The sequence below is a fragment of the Oncorhynchus masou genome, chromosome 7 (assembly GCF_036934945.1).
Source record: "Oncorhynchus masou masou isolate Uvic2021 chromosome 7, UVic_Omas_1.1, whole genome shotgun sequence".
Lineage (NCBI taxonomy): Eukaryota > Metazoa > Chordata > Actinopteri > Salmoniformes > Salmonidae > Oncorhynchus > Oncorhynchus masou.
In genome coordinates, this window is record NC_088218.1 from 27,118,569 (window position 1) to 27,133,890 (window position 15,322).

Consider the following 15,322-nt stretch of genomic DNA (forward strand, 5'->3'; position numbering starts at 1 on the left):
AGCTCGGGGATTCAATCCAGCAACCGTTCCTGTTACTGGCCCAACACTCTAATTACTAGACTACCTGCTGCAAGAAATGTGTCAAAGCAATTAACTGAGTACCGTAACTCTCCATATTTTCAAGCATAGTGGTGGCTGCATCATGTTATGGGTATGCTTGTAATCATTAAGGACTGAGGAGTTTTTCAGAATATTTTTTTTTTACAGAATGGAACCAAGCACAGGCAAAATCCTTAAAGGAAAACCTGGTTGAGTCTGCTTTCCACCAGACACTGAAAGATGAATTCACCTTTCAGCAGGACAATAACCTAAAACGCAAAGTCAAATCTACACTGGAGTTGCTGACCAAGAAGACAGTAAATGTTCCTGAGTGGCTGAGTTACAGTTTTGACTTAAATCTACTTTAAAATCAAAAGCAATATCTGAAAATGGTTGTTTAGCAATGATCAACAACCAATTTGACAGAGCTTTGTTACACAATCCAGGTGTGGAAAGTTCTTAGAGACCTACCCAGAAAGACTCACAGCTGTAATCACCGCGAAAAGTATTGACTCCTGAGAGTGAATAGTTACAGAAATATCAAATTAACGTATTTCATTTTAAATACATTTGCAAAAATGTCTAAAAACACATTTTCACTTTCTCATTATGGGGTATTGTGTGTAGATGGGTGAGACAAAATTCTATTTAATCTATTTTGAATTTAGGCTGTAAAAACAAAATGTGGAATAATTCAAGGGGTATGAATACTTTCTGAAGGCACTGTGTATTCATCCGCCTGTCACACCTGCTGACACTCACTCACTCCACACACACACACACACACACACACACACGCTTGTGCCATATTGTTTACCATTATTATTTATCCTGCCACTTTCTCCTAATCCCTGCCTACATGTACATACCTAACTTCAGTATCCCTGCACATTGCACATTTACCCTGTATATAGCTTCCTCTCTTATTTCTTGTGTTATTACAAAACATTTTCTTATTAATTATACTTTTTTTGATATTATATTGAATACTGCACTGCTGGGTAGGGGCTTGCAAGTTAAGACAATGAGCACCACCACAATGAAGGCGTGATTTAGGACCTCTAACTTTATAGACTGTGTGTTTGCGCTACAGACTTCTGGATTGTAACATTGGATTTGTCTATTTCTTCTGCATCCGTAGTCTGTGTGATTAACAGGGGTTGAGCTAGAGTGGTATTTGTGAGACAAGGGTGGATCTTGAAGGGGACCAGGGCAGGGTTTTGTAAACAAAAACATCTGTAGAGGCCGAATGGTTTGAGCTACGAACTATTAAACGCTATACAGTATATGAAAAGATGAGACTCCCACGAACACTCACAAGCAACACAAGAATCGTTAGAAGATAAGGGGTTCTTCTACATAGAAGATCATAGGAAATCCCAGGACAAAGTGTCTGTAATTTAATACTGTAATATGCTTACATAATTGCTGTCAAACTCCAGTTGTCACTGACTAGTTGGACATTCATTTCCCAATGAACAAACAACTTCTGTACTTATACAGCAGTCATATAAATTTATGTTTATCAGATTTTTGCTTTGGCTGACCTAATTTTATTATTGACATTTGTCAATACAACTCATGAATGCAACTGTTGGCTAAATATAAAAGACTGGACAGATAAATGAAAGTCATATATATGAAAAGCTGATTTCTGCTGGGTTCTTGGGACTGTTCATGTGAAAAACCAAAGCAAGCACTCTGGTGTAAATTAACTCAGAACTATATTCTCAACTCATCAGAGTTTGACATCCTAAAGCCTGGATTACCTGATACTTCAGGATGGCATCCTCAAAACGGTTCACCTCGTAATTCTCTGCGTTGTAGTACTTCACCTGTTGGAAAAACATTACAAATCGCAGCCATGAAGCAACTCTGAAGTTGCAGAAATACAATATGTTTGCGGGCATCTTCATGTGCCACCATGGCAGGTAGGGATTCTGGGTCATGTTCATTAAGCATCAAACAGACAAACTGGGAGGGACTACCTGGAATGTTTACGTTGAATAATGTTTTTAAACATTTTCTGTTGTGTGCCCTAAAGAACACAATCCAAGTAGAGGTTAAAGGTCAATGGGACCATCTCAGTACCGTCTCAAAGTTGAGCAGGGAGTCCACAGCCTTGGACTTTGTGTTGTTGTCCTGGGTGTTCATGTCTCGCCTGTACTTGGTCCTCCATTCCGTGATGATGATGGTAAGGGCTGAAGAGATGTATCGATGGACCATTATGAAATATTACATTGGTATTACCGGATCTCGGTCGAACGCATATGTGAAATACTTTCAAATAGGTGTGATTGATTTCGCTTGGAGTTGGAGTAAAAATGGCGCCGGAGAAGAAGGCAGACGTTTAACGTGTTCCCAACCGATTGTGTTTTTTGTTTGTTTATTTGCGTTGTTTGTAACTTATTTTTTAACTAATTTTGTACATAATGTTGCCGCTACCGTCTCTTATGACCGAAAATAACTTCTGGACATCAGGATTGCGTTTACTCCCCATGGGCTGGCAGAATCCTTTTTTTCTTTTAACGAGTCTGACGAGCCCAACGCAAACTATATACAGCTTTCTCGGGAACATGCCCAGATCCCCGTGATATGCGTGAAGAGGAGGTGGAGAAAAAGGGGCGGGCTGCCTTTTGAGAATTCGCAGGCGATCATAACTCCCACTTCCTTCCATTCTGCTGGCAAACATGCATCTTTGGAGAATACAATAGATGACCTATGCGCAAGATTAAACTACTAACAGGACATTCAAAACTGTAATATCGTATGCTTCACGGAGTCGTGGCTGAACGATGACACTATCAACATACAGCTGGCTGGTTATACGCTGTACTGGCAGGAACAGTGGCGGAACAGCGGCATCTGGTAAGACAAGGGGCAGCGGACTATGTATTTCTGTAAATAACAGCTGGTGCACAATATCTAAGGAAGTCTCGAGCTATTGCTCGCCTGAGATAGAGTATCTCATGATAAGCTGTAGACCACACTATCTACTTAAGAGTTTTCATCTGTATTTTTCGTAGCTGTATTTCGACATATGCAAACAAGAAAACGCTCACCCAGAGGCAGCGCTCCTAGTTGCAGGGAACTTTAATGCAGAGAAACTTACCAAATTTCTATCAGCATGTTAAATGTGCAACCAGGGGAAAAAAATAAATAAAAGAAAAAACTAGAGACCACCGTTACTCCACACACAAAGACACATACAAAGCTCTCCCTCGCCCTCCACTTGGCAAATCTGACCACAATTCTATCCTCCTGATTCCTGTTTTCAAGCAAAAATTAACACAGGAAGTGACTAGATCAATAAAAAAGTGGTCAGATGAAGCAGATGCTAAGCTACAGGACTGTTTTGCTAGCACAGACTGGAATATGTTCCAGGATTCTTCCGATGGCATTTTGGAGTACACCACATCAGTCATTGGCTTCATCAATAAGTGCATCAATGACGTCGTCCCCACAGTGTTCGTACGTACATACCCCAACCAGAAGCCATGGATTACAGGAAACATCCGCACTGAGCTAAAGGCTAGAGCTGCCACTCAAGGAGCGGGACTCTAACCCGGAAGCTTATAAGAAATCCCACGATGCCTTCCAACGAACCATCAAACAGGCAAAGTGTCAATTCAGGACTAAGATTGAATCGTACTACACCGGCTCTGATGCTCGTTGGATGTGACAGGGCTTGCAAACCATTACAGACTACAAAGGGAAGCACAGCCGAGAGCTGCCCAGTGACACGAGCCTACCAAATGAGCTAAACTACTTCTATGCTTACTTCGAGGCAAATGGCACTGAAACAAGCATGAGAACACCAGCTGTTCCGGAAGACTATGATCACGCTCTCTGCAGCCGATGTAAGACCTTTAAGGCTGCAGGGCCAGACAGATTACCAGGACGTGTACTGCAAGCATACGATGACCAACTGGCAAGTGTCTTCACTGACATTTTCAACCTCTCCCTGTCCGAGTCTATAATACCAACATGTTTTAAGCAGACCACCATAGTGCCTGCGCCCAAGAATACTAAGGCAACCTGCCTAAATGACTATCGACCTGTAGCACTCACATCTATAGCCATGTAGCTTTGAAAGTCTGGTCATGGCTCACATCAACATCATTATCCCAGAAACCCTAGACCCACTCCAATTTGCACACCGCCCCAACAGATCATGCAATCTCTATTGCACTCCACACGGCCATTTCCCATCTGGACAAAAGGAAAACCTATGTGAGAATGCTATTCAATGACTACAGCTCAGCATTCAACACCATACTGCCCTCAAAGCTCATCAATAAGCTAAGGAACCTGGGATTGAACACCTCCCACTGCAGCTGGATCCTGTACTTCCCGATGGGCCACCCTAGGTGGTAAGGTTAGGTAACAACACATCCGCCACACTGATCCTCAACACAGGGGCCCCTCAGGGGTGTGTGCTCAGTCCCCTCCTGCACTCCCTGTTCACTCATGACTGCACAGCCAGGCATGACTCCGACACCATCATTAAGTTTGCCGATGACACAACAGTGGTAGGCCTGATCACTGACAACGACGAGACAGCCTATAGGGAGGTCAGATACCTGGCAGTGTGGTGCCAGGACAACAAACTCTCCCTCAACGTGGTCAAGACAAAGGAGATGATTGTGGACTAGAGGAAAAGGAGGACCGAGCACGCCCCCATTCTCATCGACGGGGCTCCAGTGGAGCAGGATGAGAGCTTCAAGTTCCTTGGTGTCGACATCACCAACAAACTAACATGGTCCAAGCACACCAAGACAGCCGTGAAGAGGGCACGACAAAACCTATTCCTTCTCAGGAGACTGAAAAGATTTAGCATGGGTTCTCAGATCCTCAAAAGGTTCTACAGCTGCACCATCGAGAAAATGGTTGCATTACTATCTGGTATGGCAACTGCGCAGCCTCCGACCGCAAGGCACTACAGAGGGTAGTGCAAAAGGCACAGTGCATCACTGGGGCCAAGCTTCTTGCTATTCAGGACCTCTATACCAGGCGATGTCAGAGGAAGGCCCTAAAAATTGTCAAAGACTCCAGCCACCCAAGTCATAGACTGTTCTCTTTGCTACCGCATGGCAAGCGGTACCGGAACGCCAAGTCTAGGTCCAAGAGGCTTCAAAACAGCTTCTACCCCCAAGCCATAAGACCCAGACTATTTGCATTGTCCCCCCCACTCTTTTACACCGCTGCTACTCTCTGTTGTTACCATCTATGCATAGTCACTTTAATAACTCTACCCATGTACATAATACCTTAACTAACCGGTTCCCCCACACATTGACTATGTACCGGAACCCCTCTGTACATAGTCTCGCTATTGTTATTTCACTGCTGCTCTTTAATTACTTGTTACTTTTGTTTCTTATCCGTATTTTACATTTTTAAATGCATTGTTGGTTAGGGTCTCGTAATTAAGCATTTCACTGTAAGGTGAATACCTGTTGTATTTGGCGCATGTGACCAATACATTTTGATTAGATTTAATTTATATTTTTGGGACTATTCCATTGGTGCAGGTCAAGTCATTTGAAAGTATTTCACACATTTGACTCAGATCAAATTATTATTACCTTAGAAATATAACTGAATTGGTTCTAGAAAGGAGGCCTTGTACTCACTGAGGTAGAGGAACATGCAGACGAATATGATGAGTCCGAACCAGGCGTTGAAGTAGGTGATGAAGTAGATGATGGAGATGACGATATCTGCGATGGTGGGGAAGATGCTGAATACAATGTAGCTGTGGGGAGAAAGAGAGGGAGGCCAGGTTTAACTCGGAATGAACACACAGACTGTCCAGAGGTTAGGATGACACTAAGAAAATAAGACATACTACAGGGGGATCATAGTTGGGTCACATCACACTGGTTGGTAGTGATGGAAGAAATTGAATGTAGACTCAATTTTAAGGTGGAAAGGAGAACAGTTTAATCTCTCTTTTTGACAATTGAGTAAACCCCTGAGGAAGCAGTCTCTAAACTTTGAGGATAAGGTAAATCACACCAAGATCAAACACGTATGTCCAGCGTTTCCTCTATATTAATTTAGCAGCGGTGAGCTACCGCTGATGGCTACCCTATCACAGCCATTACAGCCAACTCCTATCACAGCCAACTCTGTAACTGTTTTAAAGTCACCATAGGCTTCATGGTGAAATCCTTGAGCGGTTTCATTCCTCTCCGGCAACTGGGTTAGGAAGGATGCCTGTATCTTTGTAGTGACTTGGAGTATTGATACAACATCCAAAGTATAATTACTAACTTCACCATGCTCAAAGGGATATTCAATGTCTGCTTTTTAAATGTTATTGTTAAGTAAATTTTTACTCCTGAACTTATTTAAGTTTTACATAACAAAGTGGTTGAATAGTTATTGACTCAAGACATTTCAGTTTTTCATTTTTAAATCATTTGTTGTTTTGTTGTGAATATTTTCAGAAGGCACTGTACAGTATATACACTGAACAAAAATATAAAACGCAACATGCAACAACTTAAAATATTTTACTGAGTTACAGTTCATAAGGAAAAGCAGTCACTTGAAATGAATTCATTAGGCCCTAATCTATGGGGTTTTCAAGACCGGGAATACAGATATGCATACCTTTAAAAAAAGGTAGGGGCGTGGCTCAGAAAACCACGCACACAATTTATTATTTGGAGACTCACCTGAGCAGGCTGTTGATGGAGGAGGTGCCGCGGTCGATGCTACGCAGGACGTCCCCGGTGCGTCGGCCCAGGTGCCAGCGCAGTGACAGTGAGTGTAAGTGACCGAACAGACGCACCTGCACCACCCGGTTGGTGTACTGCTGCACGCGGATCCACAGGAAGGAGCGCAGGTTACTGATGAAGCCAGATGCACCTAGGGAGAGAGTGAGGTTCAGGAAAGAGAAGAAGAGAGAGAGGGCAGGGGGGAAAGGTAAGAGTGGGGTTGGGGAGAGGAGATATATAGAGTGAGAGAGACATTTAAAATAACAGTACTTAAGGAGACCAAGGAATGGGTGTAGCATAGAAAGACAATATGGGAGGTGAAATTCCCCCTCACTCAGGGCTCTAATTTTTTAAATTTTTTTTATTGGTATCACTGGTGTTCCCAATTTTTAAAAGTTAGGGGCACCACATCAAATTTAGGAGCACCAGAATATATATATATATATATATTGTTTCATTGATTTATATATAGCTTATATTAGGCTTTGATGAATTATAGCTGCTTTTGAAGCACATGTTGTGCCCTGGAAACTAATATGTAACACTGTAAATACATGAGGTTATTATAAAAGCTAAAACGTTGATACAAATACCGGTAATTGAAATTACAATGTAATTAATATTAAAAGCACTATTTTCCTATTGAGAGAGAGAAGGGTGTAAATTGCAGACCGCAATTATGGGCGTTTTTTTTATATAGGAGTTTCTTGACCCATCAAATTACACCCATTGATGCTCACCATTGGTCCTTGGCCGTTTCTTTCACATTGGGGACAGCAGTTGTTGACAAGTGTAGCATTGTAGCTAAGCCTAACCCTTTTCCTAACTTTAGTCTTCTCCCAACCTGCCACACTAATTCACCTAACCTGCCACCTAATTATCCTAACCGGCTATGTAAACAAATCATGTGTCGAGAAACCATCCGTCGCATAACACCAGAATTGACCAATGGCAGGCACCAATGGACGTTTCCTGATATCAAGGAATGACCACATCAGAAAATGCCCCGACTTGCAGTCTGCAAATACACCATATTGTTTGAGATGCATTAGATAAAACATTTTACACGGTCTCTCTAAAAACTCAGGTTCGTGATGATGACATGCAATATATCCCTCATTCATTCATTGTTGTATTCATTGATCTCCTGAAGAAGCTATCCCTTTTCCTTTCTTTCTGCGCCCTCAAATGTCTGGATAGACTGGTCAAGTCACCAGGTTGTTAGCTAGCTAGCCAATGACAGAACAAAGTGTCAACAAATGGTTCGCGAGTAGTTTTAGACTGGCCCACAACATGGTTTATGAATGTAGAATGTGGTCCCAGCTATCCGCTATAGGAAGATAAAAATGTTGCGGGACTAATACGGGTCAGATCTTTTGACCTGGTTGGGCGAGAAACAAGCTGCTTTCGCTGTAGTAATGGTGCAACAAGGACACTGCACTCGCTTATTTCTCTAGAGAACTCAGAGACAACGGTACGGCTAAGTCTTATCATTACAACAATTATCTGGGAGATTGTTTTCATACTTGCACAGTGCTCCCAAAAGTCACAGGGCAAAATATTATTTACCAAATGAGTCGCACTTTAGAGCCTTGCACTCACCTGCCCCTCCACCTTGCAGGAACTTGAGCAACACATAGACACACACAGTGGTGGCCAAGGTCTTCCAGCTGCTTCCATCAGTCAACTCATTCACTATGAGAGTGAGAGAGAGAGGTTTTGAAAAGGGTTGACAGTCCCAGGTCATCTTTTCTGCAGTTTTGCTGGGCAGATTATCATATGTCAGCCACAATGATATCACACAATTCTTCTGAGAATATGCAGCGCAGCACCAATAAAGACAACCTGCAACACAACCAATAAGGCTGTGACAGCAAACAAGTAGGAATTTAAAAAGGAATCCAGATAAAAGCTGGATCGAGGGCAGATGTTGCGAAAGGAGGGATGCTCTCTCACCAATGTTCTTGTAGTAGATGGGCACGAAGACATTGATGACCCTCTCCAGACCCAGCAGGCATAGGCAGAGCACCACCAGGCCCTGTAACAGCATGCTGCCTTTGGGCCACATGTAGGGCACCAGCAGACGCACCTTCTGCCCAAAGTCCTGCCAGGTAGACTGGGATTCCTCTGCCCCATCCAACAGGGGCTGGCATACAGATAGAGATATTAGGGGTTATTGTGAACTTAATAAATACAGACAGAGACAATAAACAACAACAAAAAGGGTTGTGGCCGGGGACTTTAATGCAGGCAAACTTAAATCGGGTTGACCTAATTTCTACCAACATGTCACCTGTGCAACCAGAAAAAAAAATAACCTTTGATCATCCTGATTCCTGCGTACAAGCAAAAACTAAAGCAGGTTGTACCAGTGACTCGCTCAATACTGAAGTGGTCAGATGAAGCGGATGCTAAGCTACAGGACTGTTTTTCTAGCACAGACTGGAATAAATTCCGGGATTCATCCAATGGCATTGAGGAATATACCACCTCAGTCGTCGGCTTCATCCATAAGTACATTGATGATATCGTCCCCACAGTGACCGTACGTACATATCCCAACCAGAAGCCATGGAGCTGCCGTTTTCAAGGAGCGGAACACTAATCCAGACGCTTATAAGAATTCCTGATATGCCCTCAAATGAACCATCAAACATGGAAAGTGTCAATACAGGATTAAGATAGAGCCGGTGTAGAAGGATTCTGAAGCTCATCGGATATGGCAGGGCTTGCAAACTATTACGGACCACAAAGGGAAACCCAGCCGCCAGCTGCCCAATGACGCGAGCCTACCAGACAGGCTAAATGCCTTTTATGCTCACTTCGAGGCAAGCAACACTGAAGCATGCATGAGAGCACCAGCTGTTCTGTAGCCAATGTGAGCAAGACCTTTAAACAGGTCAACATTCACAAGGCCATGGTGCCAGACAGATTATCAGGAAGTGTACTCAGAGGATGTGTGAACTAACTGTCAAGTGTCTTCACTGACATTTTCAGCCTCTCCCTGACCGAGTCTGTAATACCTACATGTTTCAAACAGACCACCATAGTGCCTGTGCCCAAGAATGCCAAGATAACCTGCCTAAATGACTACCACCCAGTAGCACTCAAGTTGGTAGCCATGAAGTGTTTTGAAAGGCTGGTCATGGCTCACATCAACACCATCATCCTGGAAACCCTAGATGCATTCCAATTTGCATACAGCCCAAACAGATCCACAGATGATGCAATCTCAATTGCACTCCACACTGCCCTTTCACACCTGGAAAAAAGGAACACCAATGTGAGAATGCTGTTCATTGAATGCTGAGCTGTAGTCAACACCATAGTGACCACAAAGCTCATCACCAAGCTAAGGACCCTGGAACTAAACACTTCCATCTGCAACTGGATCCCCCCCCAGGTGGTAAGGGAAGGCAACAACACATCTGCCACACTGATCCTCAACATGTGGGCCCCTCAGGGGTGCGTACTTAGTCCCTTCCTGTACTCCTTGTTCACCCAAACATGACTCCAACACCATCATTAAGTTTGATGACGAAACAACAGTGGAAGGCCTGATCAATGACGAGACAGCATTTTGGAAGGAGGTCAGGCCAGGACAACAACCTCCCTCAACGTGAGCAAGACAAAGGAGCTGATCATGGACTACAGGAAATGGAGGGCCAAACACACCCCCATTCACATCGACGGGGCTGTGGCGGAGCGGGTCGAGTGCTTCAAGTTCCTTGGTGTCCACATCACCAAGAAATTGTCATGGTCCAAACACACCAAGACAGTCGCAAAGAATGCACAAACAATGCCTATTCCTCCTCAGGAGGCTGATAAGATTGGTGGGTTCCCAGATCCTCAAAGAGTTCTACAGCTACAACATTGAGAGCATCCTGACCAGTTGCATCGAGACCTGGTATTGTAACTGCTCGGCAGGCGCTACAGAGGGTAGTGCATACGGCCCAGTACATCACTGGGGCCAAGCGTCCTGCCATCCAGGACCCCTTTACCTTTTTTTACACTGTGGCTACTCACCATTTATTATCTATGCAGTCACTTTACCCTTAACTCCCTGTACATATTACCTCAATTACCTTGACTAACCTCTACCCCCGCACATTGACTCGGTGCTGGTACCCCCTGTAAAATGCCTCATTATTGTTATTTTAATGTGATATTTAAAAAAATTGTTGTTTTTAATTTTTTTAAAGTTAATTTAGTAAATATTTTCTTAACTCTATTGTCTTAAAACTGCATTGTTGGTTAAGGGCTTGTAAGTAAGCATTTCATGGTAAAGTCTACACCTGCTGTATTCGGCGCATGTGAGAAATAACATTCGATTCCATTACTAGGTTACCTGGCCAGTGCCGCCCTCCACGTCACGTTCGTCCTCGTTGATCAGGAGCATGTACGGTCTCCGTGGTAACCCCGGAGCCTTCAGGCCCAGGAAGAAGAGTGTTCCTGTGCCAATGAAGCGCATCAACCACAGAGAAAATTCCACCTGAGGTAATGAATGAAAAACGCTAAGTCATGACTGAACCTTTAAAGGGGCAAACTGCAGTTTTGGTAAAAAGCAGAGGGAATGGCCTGGAGAAATTGAACCACTCAAATACATAGACAGAGCTATGGATGCAAGGACTGACCATCCATGGTATAAACATTATAGTTTTAACCCTCTTTAGAGGTTATACACTGTTTGTTTACATTTACAATGTTATAAACATTAAAGTAAAACAAGCTCATATGGGGTGTCACAGTTGAACTAAGCTCATGAGGCATTCAAAAGTTATAATCTTCAAGAATCAATGGGTGTAGATCATTAGTTCAAAAATGGATGTAGCAATTACACATTGACTATTTAAAGGAATCTTGCACTCATATACTATATTTTAGTATGTTGTCCACTGATAATTCAATCCCAATGGGACTGTTAATACAATCCCATCACAATCGCAAATGGTGCACATCAGGAGTAAAAAAATAAATAAGTGAGTTTTGTATTCCTTTAAATAAGTGCTGACTGACAAGCATAACTGCATAAAACACAGAAAAAATGATTTCAATACTCCATTCAACACATACCATTTACATTTAAGTCATTTAGCAGACTCTCTTATCCAGAGCGATTTACAGGAGCAATTATGGTTAAGTGCATTGCTCAAGGGCACATCAGCAGATTTGTCATCAAGTCTGCTTTGTGAGGCAGAGGTTATCATTCAAAGGTGAGAGGTGAGTTAGTGGTTACAGTCAGACTGACAAAGTAAAATACTGTACATATTATGACACAAAGTAAACAGTGGACCGTGTCATATACTTTGTGGTATAACAACCCATTGGAAGAACGAAAATGGTGAAAGCTTGGTAAAAAGCTAATGAAGATGTATTCAGAATGCATTAGTTGAACACACCTGGGAGACATATTAAACAGCCATATTTCCAGACATGACTTGTTCAATCTAAAGTCATGCTGAATAGGACGACCAATGACAGCCACAGGGTGGGACTAAGAAAAGACATGATCTGATTGGTTACAAAATTTATATTTGGGGGCATGGCCAGAGGGAGACGGATGTAGAATGACATGATAGGGCAATGACTCTGCACTTCCAGAGTAACTTAAAGCTGACTAATGAGAATGGTTCCGCCCCCTTTCACTGCTGTGTCATGGTTGGAATGCCAGTTTCTATATTAGCAGTCTTCTTGCGAGAAACTGCTTTGTAATATTTTTTTACAATCACAACAGTCAATACAAAATGGGATTTAAGAAACATAAAACCTAGCCTATGTGTCCCATTTGTGCAGATACAGTATCACACCCTATGAGTAGACTAACTCACTTTTTAGGAGGCCAATTACTAGACTTGTGTGATGGAATGTAAAAACTCAATGTTAAACTTAACACTAATAGCCAGTAACAATATATGTCAACATTTTAACAACCTCAAACAAACTAGGGAGTGGGATCGCAGTTCATCCTCACTGTGGGGTTCATTCAAAGAGATGAAACGTTTCAAACGATGCAGACAGAAATGCAAGGAACAGATCTCACACCATTTCCAACTTAACCTGACAGTTAAACATGTTTATTCTACACAAATACATTTCTATCTGAAGGTCCTCTAACGCTACACCCTCCTGAACAGACCCCAGTGCCACGTTCAGTAGGCAAGGTTGTGAAACATTCAGATATAAATACATTATAAAGAACAGACGTGTCTCTGAGTGATATATAGAGTGAGGAGTCACGTCAGCTCTATTGGGGACATTCTATAATGTTAAACCCTCAACAATACCGTTGGTCCTCTCTCACCTGCTGCTGTGTGTTCTCCAGGCCCCACCACCAGTAGGGGCTGGCCCAGGAGACGAAGGCCAGGTTCTCCGCTGAAAATGCCACAGCCCAGAAGAGCAGCAGCACCATGCTGTGGCCCCGCGTCCGGTCCCTCACCAGCACCCTCCTCCTCTCCAGCCTTAGCAGGGCCACTGCCCAGACCCAGCCCAACATGGACAGGCAGCCGTACAGCACCACATAGCCGGGGAGCTCCCCTCCTCCGGCTGCCCTCCACACCAGCCCCCCTAGGAACTGCAGCAGGAGGAGCAGCGAGACTGCCAGTTGGAGGCCATAGAGGCGCGAGCGCGGCACGAACTTGGGCTCCATCTCGGTTCCGTAGCGGCGGTAGCAGACACAGTGGAAGGCGCCGAAGAAGAAGGAGAGGGTAAGCAGGACGGTGGGCACCAGGGTGAAGTAGAAGCAGGGCGAGATGCCGCCCTCCAGCCAGGCTTCGGAGATGGAAGCGCTGGCCTCACAGTAGCTTTGCACTACCACCATGGTGGCTGGGAGCTGGGGAGACAGGGAGGGGAAAGAGAGTATTCACTATAACAGACATATTACTACCACATTAAGCCTACACATAGGGCTCAAGATCAGAAACCTGGTCCGCATGTATGTTAAGAGATTTTCAAAAGGCAGGACAGGCAAAGGAAATCATACAGTAGACTGCATGAAATTAGTTTTCCAAAACAGTATTGGCACCGGACCGTATTTGTATCCTATTCTAAACTGCGATTCATGATGACATTCAACTAGTCTAACTTCTTCCATTCATAACTACCCCAGCAGCAATCAAAAGTGAAGTTAGTCTACACAATGAACACTTGTTCATTATTTTGCAGGACAATCATGCTATACTCTACTTAATGTATCAGGGTCAAGAGCAGATTGAATTTCCTTGAGGTGTGTGTGTGTTGTACTATGAAGCAAAACACAGCAAGCATCTTTTCCTAGTCTATAATCATTTAACAGACCCAATAGGCCTAAGCGATCCAGGCCAACCCTGCTATTTCGGGCTGTGAACTTTAGGATATGGTTAGTGCTTCAGTCATGGCACCTAAAAGCACCCCAGCCTGTCATCTGGGGTGGGCTGTGGACCAATTCTGATTCAGTCAAGGCACTTAAGACACCTGAAACACATCACATTTCATCAACTGATATTCATTCAAAATATCATACGAGAATTAGGTTACAGTGGTGTGCTGACACATGGCTAATGTACCATGGAGTAGCTTGGTATGTAGGAACGAAGCCCTCACAAGCTCCAGTTCAGAGAGGTCATGGTGCACATTGTAGTTCCAACTAATAAAATTATTCATTTGGATGTACATAAATGTCCAGAACAACTGTACCTTACTATCATAACCCCCCCCCAAAAAAACCTCCAATGTTTATGTTTTTGTCGTCATATGAAATCGAACTTTCTAAACAAATGCTTCAGATGTTGTTGCTCTCATGGAATCATTTCTTGAGCACTACAGATATTATCATGGTAATCATGATGCATTTGTCCCAGTGGCATTGTTAGCCTGTTTTTCTTGGTGGCCCGCTCTTTGACAGACGGCATATTTAAACAATGTGACAACAACGACAGAGCTTCAGAATAACCTTAGCAGTAGAGTTTTTCCCTAGCTATCGTTTGTGCGACTTGCCTAGTTAAATAAAAATTTAAATAAATACATTTGTGGCGTTATCTGTCTGACCTATCAAGATAGCTAACGTTAGCTAAATTAGCTAGCTTAGATCTGTTGCTGTTATTACAACACTCACCTTCTCAAGACAAGCTGGTGCTGGAAAGCGATTTAGTGAATTGAAGCTCCAAACCAATAACCCGTTTTACGCGAAGAGATATTAAAAGTCAAAAACAACAATAATGGTAATCTTGTTGTATCCACTTGTAAATTGTCCTTATTCTTCTTGTGGCATGCATGGAGTAAAGTATTCCATCACTCGACAATCGACACTTTCTTACAAAACACTACTGCCTGAACCGGGTCCTAGAGCCCCGTGGACAACAAGCATGTTCAAATATAATGTTACGCAATCTCATATATGGCCAGTAGATGACAGTACATACAAAGACATCATACCTCACATCAAAATGCCAAAATGCCAACATGCCAACATTATACAGTCAGTCAGTATACCAATATCTTAGCTACAGATGATTAAAATGGATAAGAAAATACATTTTTGATCGTTCCTATCAAAATGAGGAGTAGCAATTTCAATGCAT

General features: G+C 43.1%; 1 protein-coding gene across 3 annotated transcripts in view; it reads right to left on the bottom strand.

Moving 5' to 3' along the window:
* Positions 1-15,049, bottom strand: part of LOC135543613 (ATP-binding cassette sub-family B member 6-like) — a 28,267-nt gene extending 13,218 nt beyond the window's left edge. For 2 of the 3 annotated variants that reach the window (XM_064971016.1, XM_064971018.1), the window contains exons 1-9: positions 14,857-15,049; positions 13,069-13,596; positions 11,116-11,259; positions 8,724-8,913; positions 8,370-8,462; positions 6,726-6,918; positions 5,676-5,797; positions 2,131-2,240; positions 1,809-1,874 (exon numbers count right to left, since the gene is read on the bottom strand). In XM_064971016.1, coding sequence (XP_064827088.1) covers positions 1,809-1,874; positions 2,131-2,240; positions 5,676-5,797; positions 6,726-6,918; positions 8,370-8,462; positions 8,724-8,913; positions 11,116-11,259; positions 13,069-13,584 — 1,434 coding nt within the window. In that variant the 5' untranslated portion in view covers positions 13,585-13,596; positions 14,857-15,049. The remainder of the gene's footprint in view (positions 1-1,808; positions 1,875-2,130; positions 2,241-5,675; positions 5,798-6,725; positions 6,919-8,369; positions 8,463-8,723; positions 8,914-11,115; positions 11,260-13,068; positions 13,597-14,856) is intronic. The other variant, XM_064971017.1, reaches the window with a different exon arrangement.
* Between the last annotated feature and the right edge of the window lie 273 nt (positions 15,050-15,322).